The sequence below is a fragment of the Labrus mixtus genome, unplaced genomic scaffold (assembly GCF_963584025.1).
Source record: "Labrus mixtus unplaced genomic scaffold, fLabMix1.1 SCAFFOLD_53, whole genome shotgun sequence".
Lineage (NCBI taxonomy): Eukaryota > Metazoa > Chordata > Actinopteri > Labriformes > Labridae > Labrus > Labrus mixtus.
In genome coordinates, this window is record NW_026870356.1 from 60,001 (window position 1) to 73,296 (window position 13,296).

The following is a 13,296-nucleotide window of genomic DNA, read 5'->3' on the forward strand; positions in this document are numbered from 1 at the left end:
AAAAGACGTTCAGGGTGATGAATCTCTCTCTCTCCTGCAGGCGTACAGACTCAACCTGTTCGGACCTCAGTACCAGTGGTTGGTGGTCGACGGGGGCTCGGCCGGGTGGAGGCTCGGCTGGCAGGTTTCTGGATGTTCGGTGGACAGTCTGCTGACGGCTGCAGACGGATCCATCAGGCTGCAGACCAGACGACTCGGCAACGGCAACACAGCGGGAGTCTCCGGACGGGTCAGAAACTGTTCACACACACAGACCGCTGTAGACTCATATTAATCCACAACAAAGCAGAACACGTGTGTGAAATGACACCATCTCTCTCTCTCTCTCTCTCTGTCTCTCTCTGTCTCTCTCTGTCTCTCCTCTCTCTCTCTCTCTGTCTCTCTCTCTCTGTCTCTCTCTCTGTCTCCTCTCTCTCTCTCTCTCTCTGTCTCTCTCTCTCTGTCTCTCTCTCTCTCTCTCCTCTCTCTCTCTCTCCTCTCTCTCTCTCTCTGTCTCTCTCTGTCTCTCTCTCCTCTCTCTCTCTCTCTGTCTCTCTCTGTCTCTCTCTCTCTGTCTCTCTCTCTCTCCTCTCTCTCTCTCTCTCTCTGTCTCTCTCTCTCTCTCTCTCTCTCTCTCCTCTCTCTCTCTCTCTCCATCTCTCTCTCTCTCTCTCTCTCTCTGTCTCTCTCTGTCTCTCTCTGTCTCTCTCTCTCTCTCTCTCTGTCTCTCTCTGTCTCTCTCTGTCTCAAACTGTTACCTGAGCGCCTCGGTGGCGATTCAAACTGTTACCTGAGTGCCTCGGCGGCGTTAAATAATGTCCGTTGGAGACGGATTCAAACTGTTACCTGAGCGCCTCGGCGGCGTTAAATAATGTCCGTTGGAGACGGATTCAAACTGTTTCCTGAGCGCCGTGATATCAATAAACAACATACATCGGTGTTGCGAGAATGGCTGCTTAATTATTCGTTGTACGGCGACGCGCGAATGAATGCTCACAGTTCTTCTCTCACACATAACTTATAAAAACCACATTGCTTGAATAAACAGATAGATAGAAGTATTGAACATCAATATAGCAGATTGGATAGCGGGGTAGATAGGATTAACTGGTAAAGGGGAAGGGTTTATTGGTATTGTGAACTATTTTGTCTGTGTAAATATTAATTATTTTACATTAACTTGGCCTCACACGGGGCACCAATATATAGCGTATCTACTTTTAATATCTCTCTCTCTTTCTCTCTCTCTCTGTCTCTCTCTGTCTCTCTCTCTCTGTCTCTCTCGCTCTCCCTCTCTCTCTCCCTCTCTCTCTCTCCCTATCTCTCTCTTGCACATGCATGAGTGTTTGCTGAGCGGTAGTAGAGTGTGTTGGAGTGGATGAGGTTTCGTCTTTTTTTCCATTAAGGTTTGAGAAACTGTTTATTTTCACTGGTGATAGATTGCACACTGTTCACACGTCTTTCTAAGCACTATCGGGGTTCACGGGGGGTGATCGGTGTGCTGCACGGCAGCAGCCGGTAGCCTACCTGGCTGTGTGTCATGGCAGGTAGCAGACCCAGTGCCAATGCTTCTGCGGGCTTCAGAAACCTCTCCCGTCGGCACGGAATTAAAGTACCGGTCGGCGTGGAGCACTCAGTGGAGGATTGTAGTCTGGCAGTTGGGGAGGTCGTCGGGTATGATGGTTTAAGGGCTGCGTCCAGGATGAACAGCGCAGTTGTGATTTCTTTGGACTCAATCGAAAAAGTAAACATTGTTGTTGAGCAAGGAATTGTTGTTAAAAACACGCATGTCACCGTGTTTCCTCTCACTAATCCAGCGAAAAAAATCATATTGTCTAACTTGCCACCATTTATCAGTGATGAGGTGTTGGAAAGGGAGCTTTCACGTCATGGACAGATTGTGTCGGCAATGAAAATGCTCCCGTCAGGATGTAAATCCACCAGACTGAAACATGTTGTGTCTTTCAGGAGACAACTCTACATGATCCTAAAGAGTGATAGTGATGCGCTGAATGTGGTCATGAAATTTAAAGTTGAAGGGTTTGATTACACAATTTTCGCATCAACACAATCTATGAAATGTTTTGGCTGTGGGCAGGAAGGGCACCTGGTGCGGAATTGTCCAGAAAAGGCTCGTGAGCCAGAGGCAGAGGCAGAGGCTGCTCCGAGCACGGAGGATGAAGGGGGTGCAGAGGGGGGGAGTCAGGAGGACAGTGAAGGGGTGCAGAGGGAGACACCAGCTGAGGGGTCTGATGGAGAGTGTGCAACCACCTCTGCTGAAGCGTTTGTGAATCAGAGTCAGACTAGTGTAGAAGGAGAGGAGCTGGAACAAATGAACATTGATGAGGTGATAAATGATGTTGGGGAAAAAACAGTGGGAGGTGATGAAGATTTGTTTAAAGTGCCAAAATTAAAGAGGAAAGCACAATCTAAAGGAGCGAAACCAAAGAAAATGCCTTTAAAGGAAAAGACAAGATTGCAAGAAAGTGATTCAGAAGACTTCCCTGACTCGGATAGTGAGCGAGAGTATTCTGATTCATCTATCCCCGATGGTCAGAAGAGCAATGGTTATGGTCTTGAGCAAATTCGTAGTTTCCTAGAATTAACTAAAGGAAAGAGGGATGTTAATGTGGATGATTTTTTTCCAAATCGATCTTTGTTTGTTGCTGCTTCAAAGTGGTTGATGAGACAGAAGGGTGATACTTGTCTTAAAGACACAGAGGTGTACCGCCTCAGAAAACTGGTGCAGAAGGTAAAGACACTAATTACTAATGAAGCAACAAAGTAAAGGACAGGAAACAGTATGTTCTGCATATTTTTCCATTCTGTTCAGTGTGTGTTTAATTATGAGTAGTTTCAAAATGTCATCTTTAAATCTTAATGGAGCAAGAGATGTTAAAAAGAGAACTATGTATTATGAACTTTTAAAAACTAAGTGCTATTTGCTATTTGCTTATATTGCTTTTGCTCAAGAAACTCACAGTAATAATGATAATGAAGTTGAGTGGAAGAGAGAATGGGATGGAAATATCTTTTTGAGCCATAAGAGTAGTTTGAGTGCAGGCGTGGCAATTCTTTTCTCAAAGAACTTTCTGCCTGTGTCTGTAGACTCAGAGGAGGTCGTTCAGGGCAGGTTACTGAAAGTGACTGCCAGATATGAAAAATCCACGCTCACTTTGTTAAATGTGTACACTCCAGTAAATCCAACTGAAAGTTGTCTTTTTCTTGACAAATTAGCCAGCACCCTTTCAGGATGTGCTTCAACTGATTTTTTGATATTAGGAGGAGACTTTAATTGCACTGTTGATGATTTGGGCAGGAATCATATGGAACCTAATGCTCAGTCAAGGAACATTTTGAAACGTATTATTGAAACGTATGAACTGACAGATGTGTGGCGCTCCAAACATGGAAACAATAGACAGTATTCATGGGCACGCTAGAGATAATTACATCTCTTTAGCCAGGTTAGACAGATTTTATTGCTTTGAACACCAATTACAAATATTCAAATCTTGTTTCTTGTGTCCAGTGGGTTTTTCAGATCACTGTTTGTTAATCGGAAATGTTTTTATAAATGGAGTCAAACCAAAAAGTGCATATTGGCATTTTAATACGGTTTTAACAAATGATGGTCACTTTAGAAAATGTTTCTGTCTAGGAAATCTCAGTTTACATCTTTACAGCAATGGTGGGATATTGGTAAAATACAAATTCAGCAGTTTTGTAATCAGTACAATTTTAATGTCACAAGAGAGGTCACACAATCTATAAAACATCTAGAGACTGATATTGTGGAACTCCAGACTTTAAGTGGATCCACAGGAGATGGAGGCCACATTAAGGCACTCAAATCCAAAAAAGCTGCTTTGGCAGATCTGCTGGGGATAAGAGCACAGGGGGCATTAGTCCGATCACATTTTCAAAATATCTCTGAAATGGATGCTCCATCCAAGTTTTTCTTCAATCTAGAAAAGAAAAATGGTCAGAATAGACTCATACACTGTATCAGATCTGCTGATGGAAGAGATCTCACTGACTCAGCTGAAATCAGGAAAAGAGCTGTGGACTTCTTCTCAAACCTGTACAACAGTGAGTACAGAGAGAACGTGCTGATGTCAGAGCAGTTTTTGTCTGACTTACCAAAGATATCAGAAGGGGACAATACAGAACTGTCACGCCCACTCACACTGCAAGAGCTGCAGGAGGCGCTGATGAGTATGGAAAACGGCAACGCTCCAGGAATAGATGGTCTCCCTGTAGACTTTTACAAATGTTTTTGGTCTACTTTGGGAGACGATTTGTTAGAGGTCATAAATGACAGTGTGTCTGGAGGGAAACTACCTCTGAGCTGTCGAAGAGCGGTCCTCACTCTCCTGCCTAAAAAAGGTGACCTTTGTGAAATAAAGAACTGGAGACCAGTAAGTCTGCTTTGTGCAGATCATAAAATCTTTTCCAAAGTGTTGGCCAATAGATTAAGAAAAGTGATGGAGCAAGTAATACATGTTGATCAGTCATACTGCATCCCTGGCAGATCAATTAGGGACAATATATCCCTCATTAGAGATTATTTGGAAGTCTCTAGCTCGTTAGATGTAAAGTTTGTTCTGATTTCTCTTGACCAAGAGAAGGCATTTGATCGGGTGGAGCATAAGTATCTGTGGAACACCGTTGAGGCTTTTGGTTTCTCCCCCAGTTTCATTGCCTTGATGAAAACTCTGTATTGTGACATTGAAAGTGTATTGAAGGTTAATGGTGGTTTAAGCGCTCCTTTTAATATCAATAGAGGGATTCGGCAGGGCTGTGCAATGTCTGGCATGCTTTATTCTATAGCCATTGAACCCATGTTGTGTCAGATAAGAAAACAGTTAACAGGGTTTAAATTAAAGGAGAATCTTATACCCATGCATCTGTCAGCATATGCAGATGACATCATGGTTGCTGTAACAGATAATAGTGATGTCAAAAAGCTTATTCACATCACAGAGTGCTTTGGGGAAATTTCCTCCTCGAAGGTAAACTGGGGTAAAAGTACAGCCTTGTTAGTAGGAAAATGGCGAGGGAATGAACCAAGGTTACCTGATGGGTTTAAATGGGTGATGCATGGCATCAAGTATCTAGGTGTTTTTTTAGGATGTTAGTCTGAGGTTCAGAAAAACTGGGAGGGTGTAATTGAGAAAATGGAGGGCAAACTAAAGAAATGGCAGTGGCTTTTACCACAAATGTCCTATAGGGGGCGCACACTTATTATTAACATCTAGTGGCCTCCACCCTGTGGCATCGCCTGTCACTGTTAGAACCTCCAGCAAACCTGTTAATGAAACTCCAGAGTATCACTGTAAACTTCTTTTGGGATAGATTACACTGGGTACCACAGAGTGTTTTATTTTTGCCTAAAGAGGAAGGAGGACAGGGATTGGTTCATCTGGCAAGTAGGAAGGCAGCTTTTAGACTGCAGGTCCTACAAAGCTTTCTTTATGGACCTTTAAATTTACCCTGGAGACACGTGGCTGAGTTTATCTTTGGTCTTGTTGGTCATTTAGGATTTGGAAGAAACATGTTTCTTATGAACTGTGCAGAGTTGAATCTGAGTTGTTTGCCATCATTTTATGTGAGTGTTATTAAAATGTGGGGGCTGTTGGAAACTGGGCGTCTGGGATCAAACACATCCTTGCATTGGCTGTTGAAGGAACCTATACTGAAGGGCTCTCGGTTGGGCACTTCATTGGAAGAGGTGCTGATGACATCTGGAACTCTGACAAATAAAGGAATAACTACAGTCCAACATCTGTTAGAACTGGCTGGAGCTAATTTGGATGATGCTGTAACCGTGGCGAGGAGACTGGAGGTCAGATCGATTCGAGTGGTCGGGTTGATGCTGGAGAAATTCAGAAAGGCGCTGTCAAAAGAAGACAGAGTTCTCCTACAGAAATGGTTTAACGGACAACTGAGGATTGTGACAGTTTTCCCAGGATGTGTGTGAGGTCAAAGTCTGAAGGACTGGGCCCTCTGGAAGAGAGCAGTAAGGTTTGGATGCCTTTGGACTCTGTGAATGGGAAAACACTTTATCAGGGATGTGTCAAGGGGTTAAATAAAGAGAAACTTAAAGATAGAGCAGACACACCATGGAGAAAGTATTTCAAAGTAAAATCTGAGGTCAAACCTGCATGGAGCATGCTTTACAAACCACCGTTAACAAACAGTGCTGGTGATTTACAATGGTGTATTTTACATGGAATTGTGGCTGTTAATGCTTTTGTGTCTGTGTTGAATCCTGCTGTCTCAGATAATTGCCCCTTTTGCGCTGAACGAGAGACAATTTTTCATTGTTTTTTACAGTGTTCTAAACTGAGGTCTCTTTTTGGGATACTGAATACTCTCGTAATGTCCGACGGAGAACATTTTACTGACCTCATGTTCATTTTTGGTTTCTCTTACAGTAAAAAAAAGAAGAAAAGAGGTCGGCTGTTGAATTTCCTTTTCGGTCAAGTTGTCAGTTTATCTCAGTAGAAAATAAAAAATGGAAAGAGGACAGAGATGTGATTGTGTAGTGGTGTTTCGGAATCTTGTTAAATCTCGAATATTGTTGGAATACAAGTATTATTTTAAAATGGAAGCTGGATGTTTTTGAAAAAATATGGGATGATGATGGTCTACTTTTTTCTTTGAAAGACTCTGAAATCATATGTGTAGATGTTTTAATATAAATCCATATTTTTGTGACACATTGTAGTCTGTGACGGTGTCCCAAAAATGGGAATGTAAATACATTTTTATCTGAATAAATTAAGTTTTACAACTCAACTCTCCCTCTCTCTCTTTCTCTCTCCCTCTCTCTCTTTCTCTCTCTCTCTCTCTTTCTCTCTCTCTCTCTCTCTCTCTCTCTCTCTCTCTCTTTCTCTCTTCTCACTCACAGATGAGTAAACATGTCTTATATTGTGACATGAAGAACCTTGAACCTTGAACATTTCCAAATGTTGCCGTTCTGAATGGCGATGTTGTTTTTATGTTTGCTTGGGTAAATTTTTTTCCAAAGTTTCCAAAAACGGTTTTGGTCTATTGCCTTTTCGATTTTCATGAATTCATTGTCTGAGTTTTGAGTTTTCTTCTGATTGATTATCTTTTTGTATTGTTGAAGGGCGGTGTGGTATTCATGAAGCAGTTCTTTGTTTTCAGGGTTAGGGTTAGGGTTAGGGTTCTTTGGCTGGTTTTTGGTTCCATTTGGTACTTGGTCTCTTCATTTTGGATTCTTTCGCTAATTTAATAAATATTTGATTCAAATCTTTTGTAGCCAAATTAATGTTTTCTTTGTTTATGGGGTACTGTCTGCTTAGAAATGTATCTAGCATGTTTTGGATGTCAGCATTGTTAAATGTGTTGGTGTAGTGTGTGAGGCTGTTTTCTGTCCATTTGTAATGTTTGGGGAGGGTTAACAGGTCGTCCTCGGGTGTGTTGTTAAAAGTCTGGGTCTCTAATGTCTTTAAATACAGTGTGATCTGATTGTGGTCTGATATGGGACATTGGGGTAGGACTGTGAATGCATTAATTTGGTCTGAATCGAGATCCGTGATTGCATAATCTATGACACTGTTACCTAAAACAGAGCAGTAGGTAAACCTACCCAGAGAATCTCCTCGGGTCCTACCATTCACTATATAGAGTCCTAGAGATTTACACATTTGTAAGATGTCTTTCCCATTCTTATTAACTGTACTATCATAGCTTTGTCTTTGTTCTGTAACCACAGGCTGGTTTAAGGGAGATATATTTAAATGAATATTTCCATCTGTATCAATACAATCTTTCTCTTTGCCAGTTCTGGCATTCAAATCCCCAAGTAGTAACACCGAACCGAGTGACTGGAAGTGAAGTATTTCTCTTTGGACTTCTTGGAGGTATTCTTCCGAGTAATATGGGGAGCTTGAAGGGGGTAAATAAATAGTGCATAAATAAACATCTTTGTAGTTTTCAATGAGTTCTTTTTTCATTTTGACCCAAATATGTTTTTTCCCTTTTTTGACGGGTGAGATATGATTGAAATGTTTTTGTTTATACCAAATAAGGATTCCTCCTGACTGTCTGCCGTTTCTTATATGGGAATGTTTAACCGATGGTACACTCAGTTCAGTGTAGCCACTTGGGCAGTTTGAGGGGGTGTTCTCATGTTGCCATGTTTCCTGTAAGATTACAATATCAATGTTTCCTATACTATTTACAAAATGATAGTTTGAAGTTTTCATTCCAAACATAGAGGACTTCAGTCCCTGAATATTCCAACTACTAACAGAAAAGGATGCAATTCTCTCAATTAAAAGTGTAGTGCTTCATAACAAAGTTTCCAAGATACCATAAAATCATTACAATCACATATGTGCAGTATAAATTCAACGTATGAATCAAATAGTTAATTAACTAATTCACTTTGTGATAAAAGGATATTGTCTCTTATCTGGTGTTGCAGAGGAACCTTTGTTCTGGCAGTGACATCAGTGTAGGTGTCTCTTTCTGTTGGGATTTTTTTTAGTGGGGTGTACTCTAGAAGATGTTCATTTGGTTGTTCTTTCTGGGGGTAATGTTCCTGCCATTGATGAAGAGACAGCTGTGATGGGGGGAGCTGCTGCTGCTGAGAGGCTCGGTGTCGCTGCCCAGGGTGGGGGTGAGGGTATATCTGCCCAGGGTGGGGGTGAGGGTATATCTGCTCAGGGTGGGGGTGAGGGTATATCTGCGCAGGGTGGGGGTGAGGGTTTATCTGCTCAGGGTGGGGGTGAGGGTTTATCTGATCAGGGTGGGGGTGAGGGTATATCTGCTCAGGGTGGGGGTGAGGGTTTATCTGCCCAGGATGGGGGTGAGGGTATATCTGCTCAGGGTGGGGGTGAGGGTTTATCTGCTCAGGGAGGGGGTGAGGGTTTATCTGATCAGGATGGGGGTGAGGGTTTATCTGCTCAGGGAGGGGGTGAGGGTATATCTGCTCAGGGAGGGGGTGAGGGTTTATCTGATCAGGATGGGGGTGAGGGTTTATCTGCTCAGGGAGGGGGTGAGGGTATATCTGCTCAGGGAGGGGGTGAGGGTTTATCTGCTCAGGGAGGGGGTGAGGGTTTATCTGATCAGGATGGGGGTGAGGGTTTATCTGCTCAGGGAGGGGGTGAGGGTTTATCTGATCAGGGTGGGGGTGAGGGTATATCTGCTCAGGGAGGGGGTGAGGGTTTATCTGCTCAGGGTGGGGGTGAGGGTTTATCTGCTCAGGGTGGGGGTGAGGGTATATCTGCTCAGGGTGGGGGTGAGGGTTTATCTGATCAGGGTGGGGGTGAGGGTATATCTGCTCAGGGAGGGGTTGAGGGTTTATCTGCTCAGGGTGGGGGTGAGGGTATATCTGCTCAGGGAGGGGGTGAGGGTTTATCTGCTCAGGATGGGGGTGAGGGTATCTGACGATCCTCTGCTTTAGTTGATGATGGTAATTTCCTCTCTCAGTGTCTGCATCATCATCACCCTTGGCGCTGCAGGCGCAAAACGAATCATTTAAAACATTTTAAAGCTGAAAGAAATGACCGACTAGAAGTGAGATGAAATAATATTAAAATGTGTGTGTTGTGTCCATGCAGACCCCTCAGGACTACCAGGTCTCCTACCTGAGAGAGCTGGAGGGGTCACAGGTGAGCCCCCTGCACGCCTTCGCCTACGACGCCGTGTGGGTGGCTGCTAAAGCGCTGAGTCAGGTGATGGAGGCGGTGAAGCACAGAGAGAGGTACAGCGTGGAGAGAAACGTCAGCGTCAGCCACGAGAAGAGTCACAAGATGCTGCTGGAGGCGGTGAGGAGCACGGCGTTCGAGGGAGTCACAGTGAGCCAGGAGTACTACACACACACACACACACACACACACAGACACACACACACCTGAAAATATACACACACACACACTAACACACATCTGAAAATATATACACACACACACACCTGAAAATATATACACACATAGTCACACTCACACACACCTGAAAATATACACACTTACACACACACACACACACACCTGAAAATATACACACACATAGTCACACTCACACACACCTGAAAATATATACACACATAGTAAGACTCACACACACCTGAAAATATATACACATAGTCACACTCACACACACCTGAAAATATACACACACATACACACACACACACACACCTGAAAATATACACACAAATAGTCACACTCACACACACCTGAAAATATATACACACATAGTCACACTCACACACACCTGAAAATATATACACATAGTCACACTCACACACACCTGAAAATATATACACACATAGTCACACTCACACACACCTGAAAATATATACACACATAGTCACACTCACACACACCTGAAAATATACACACACATAGTCACACTCACACACACCTGAAAATATACACACACATAGTCACACTCACACACACCTGAAAATATACACACACATAGTCACACTCACACACACCTGAAAATATATACACACATAGTCACACTCACACACACCTGAAAATATATACACACATAGTCACACTCACACACACCTGAAAATATATACACATAGTCACACTCACACACCTGAAAATATATACACATAGTCACACTCATACACACCTGAAAATATATACACACATAGTCACACTCACACACCTGAAAATATATACACATAGTCACACTCACACACACCTGAAAATATACACACACATAGTCACACTCACACACACCTGAAAATATATACACACATAGTCACACTCACACACACCTGAAAATATACACACACATAGTCACACTCACACACACCTGAAAATATATACACACATAGTCACACTCACACACACCTGAAAATATACACACACATAGTCACACTCACACACACCTGAAAATATATACACACATAGTCACACTCACACACACCTGAAAATATACACACATAGTCACACTCACACACCTGAAAATATACACACACATAGTCACACTCACACACACCTGAAAATATATACACACATAGTCACACTCACACACACCTGAAAATATACACACACATAGTCACACTCACACACACCTGAAAATATACACACACATAGTCACACTCACACACACCTGAAAATATATACACACATAGTCACACTCACACACACCTGAAAATATAAACACATAATCACACTCACACACCTGAAAATATAAACACATAGTCACACTCACACACACCTGAAAATATATACACATAGTCACACTCACACACACCTGAAAATATATACACATAGTCACACTCACACACACCTGAAAATATATACACATAGTCACACTCACACACACCTGAAAATATACACACACATAGTCACACTCACACACACCTGAAAATATATACACACATAGTCACACTCACACACACCTGAAAATATACACACACATAGTCACACTCACACACCTAAAAATATATACACATAGTCACACTCACACACCTAAAAATATATACACATAGTCACACTCACACACACCTGAAAATATACACACACATAGTCACACTCACACACACCTGAAAATATATACACACATAGTCACACTCACACACACCTGAAAATATACACACACATAGTCACACTCACACACCTAAAAATATATACACATAGTCACACTCACACACCTAAAAATATACACACACATAGTCACACTCACACACCTAAAAATATATACACATAGTCACACTCACACACCTAAAAATATATACACATAATCACACTCACACACCTAAAAATATATACACATAGTCACACTCACACACACCTGAAAATATATACACACATAGTCACACTCACACACCTGAAAATATATACACATAGTCACACTCACACACACCTGAAAATATATACACACATAGTCACACTCACACACACCTGAAAATATATACACACATAGTCACACTCACACACACCTGAAAATATACACACACATAGTCACACTCACACACACCTGAAAATATATACACACATAGTCACACTCACACACACCTGAAAATATATACACACATAGTCACACTCACACACCTGAAAATATATACACATAGTCACACTCACACACACCTGAAAATATAAACACACATAGTCACACTCACACACACCTGAAAATATATACACACATAGTCACACTCACACACACCTGAAAATATATACACACATAGTCACACTCACACACCTGAAAATATACACACACATAGTCACACTCACACACACCTGAAAATATACACACACATAGTCACACTCACACACACCTGAAAATATATACACACATAGTCACACTCACACACACCTGAAAATATACACACACATAGTCACACTCACACACACCTGAAAATATACACACATAGTCACACTCACACACCTGAAAATATAAACACATAGTCACACTCACACACCTAAAAATATATACACATAGTCACACTCACACACCTAAAAATATATACACATAGTCACACTCACACACACCTGAAAATATATACACACATAGTCACACTCACACACACCTGAAAATATATACACACATAGTCACACTCACACACCTGAAAATATATACACACATAGTCACACTCACACACACCTGAAAATATACACACACATAGTCACACTCACACACACCTGAAAATATATACACACATAGTCACACTCACACACACCTGAAAATATATACACACATAGTCACACTCACACACCTGAAAATATATACACATAGTCACACTCACACACACCTGAAAATATACACACACATAGTCACACTCACACACACCTGAAAATATATACACACATAGTCACACTCACACACACCTGAAAATATACACACACATAGTCACACTCACACACCTGAAAATATATACACATAGTCATACTCACACACACCTGAAAATATAAACACATAGTCACACTCACACACCCCTGAAAATATAAACACATAGTCACACTCACACACCCCTGAAAATATACACACACATAGTCACACTCACACACACCTGAAAATATATACACATAGTCACACTCACACACACCTGAAAATATATACACACATAGTCACACTCACACACACCTGAAAATATATACACACATAGTCACACTCACACACCTGAAAATATATACATATAGTCACACTCACACACCCCTGAAAATATACACACACATAGTCACACTCACACACACCTGAAAATATATACACATAGTCACACTCACACACCCCTGAAAATATACACACACATAGTCACACTCACACACCTGAAAATATATACACACATAGTCACACTCACACACCCCTGAAAATATA

General features: G+C 41.8%; 1 protein-coding gene across 2 annotated transcripts in view; it reads left to right on the forward strand.

Moving 5' to 3' along the window:
- LOC132970608 (gamma-aminobutyric acid type B receptor subunit 2-like) overlaps window positions 1-13,296 on the forward strand; it is a 91,440-nt gene that overhangs the window by 3,674 nt on the left and 74,470 nt on the right. For both annotated transcript variants that reach the window (XM_061034463.1, XM_061034464.1), the window contains exons 6-7: window positions 41-229; window positions 9,579-9,815. In XM_061034463.1, coding sequence (XP_060890446.1) covers window positions 41-229; window positions 9,579-9,815 — 426 coding nt within the window. The remainder of the gene's footprint in view (window positions 1-40; window positions 230-9,578; window positions 9,816-13,296) is intronic.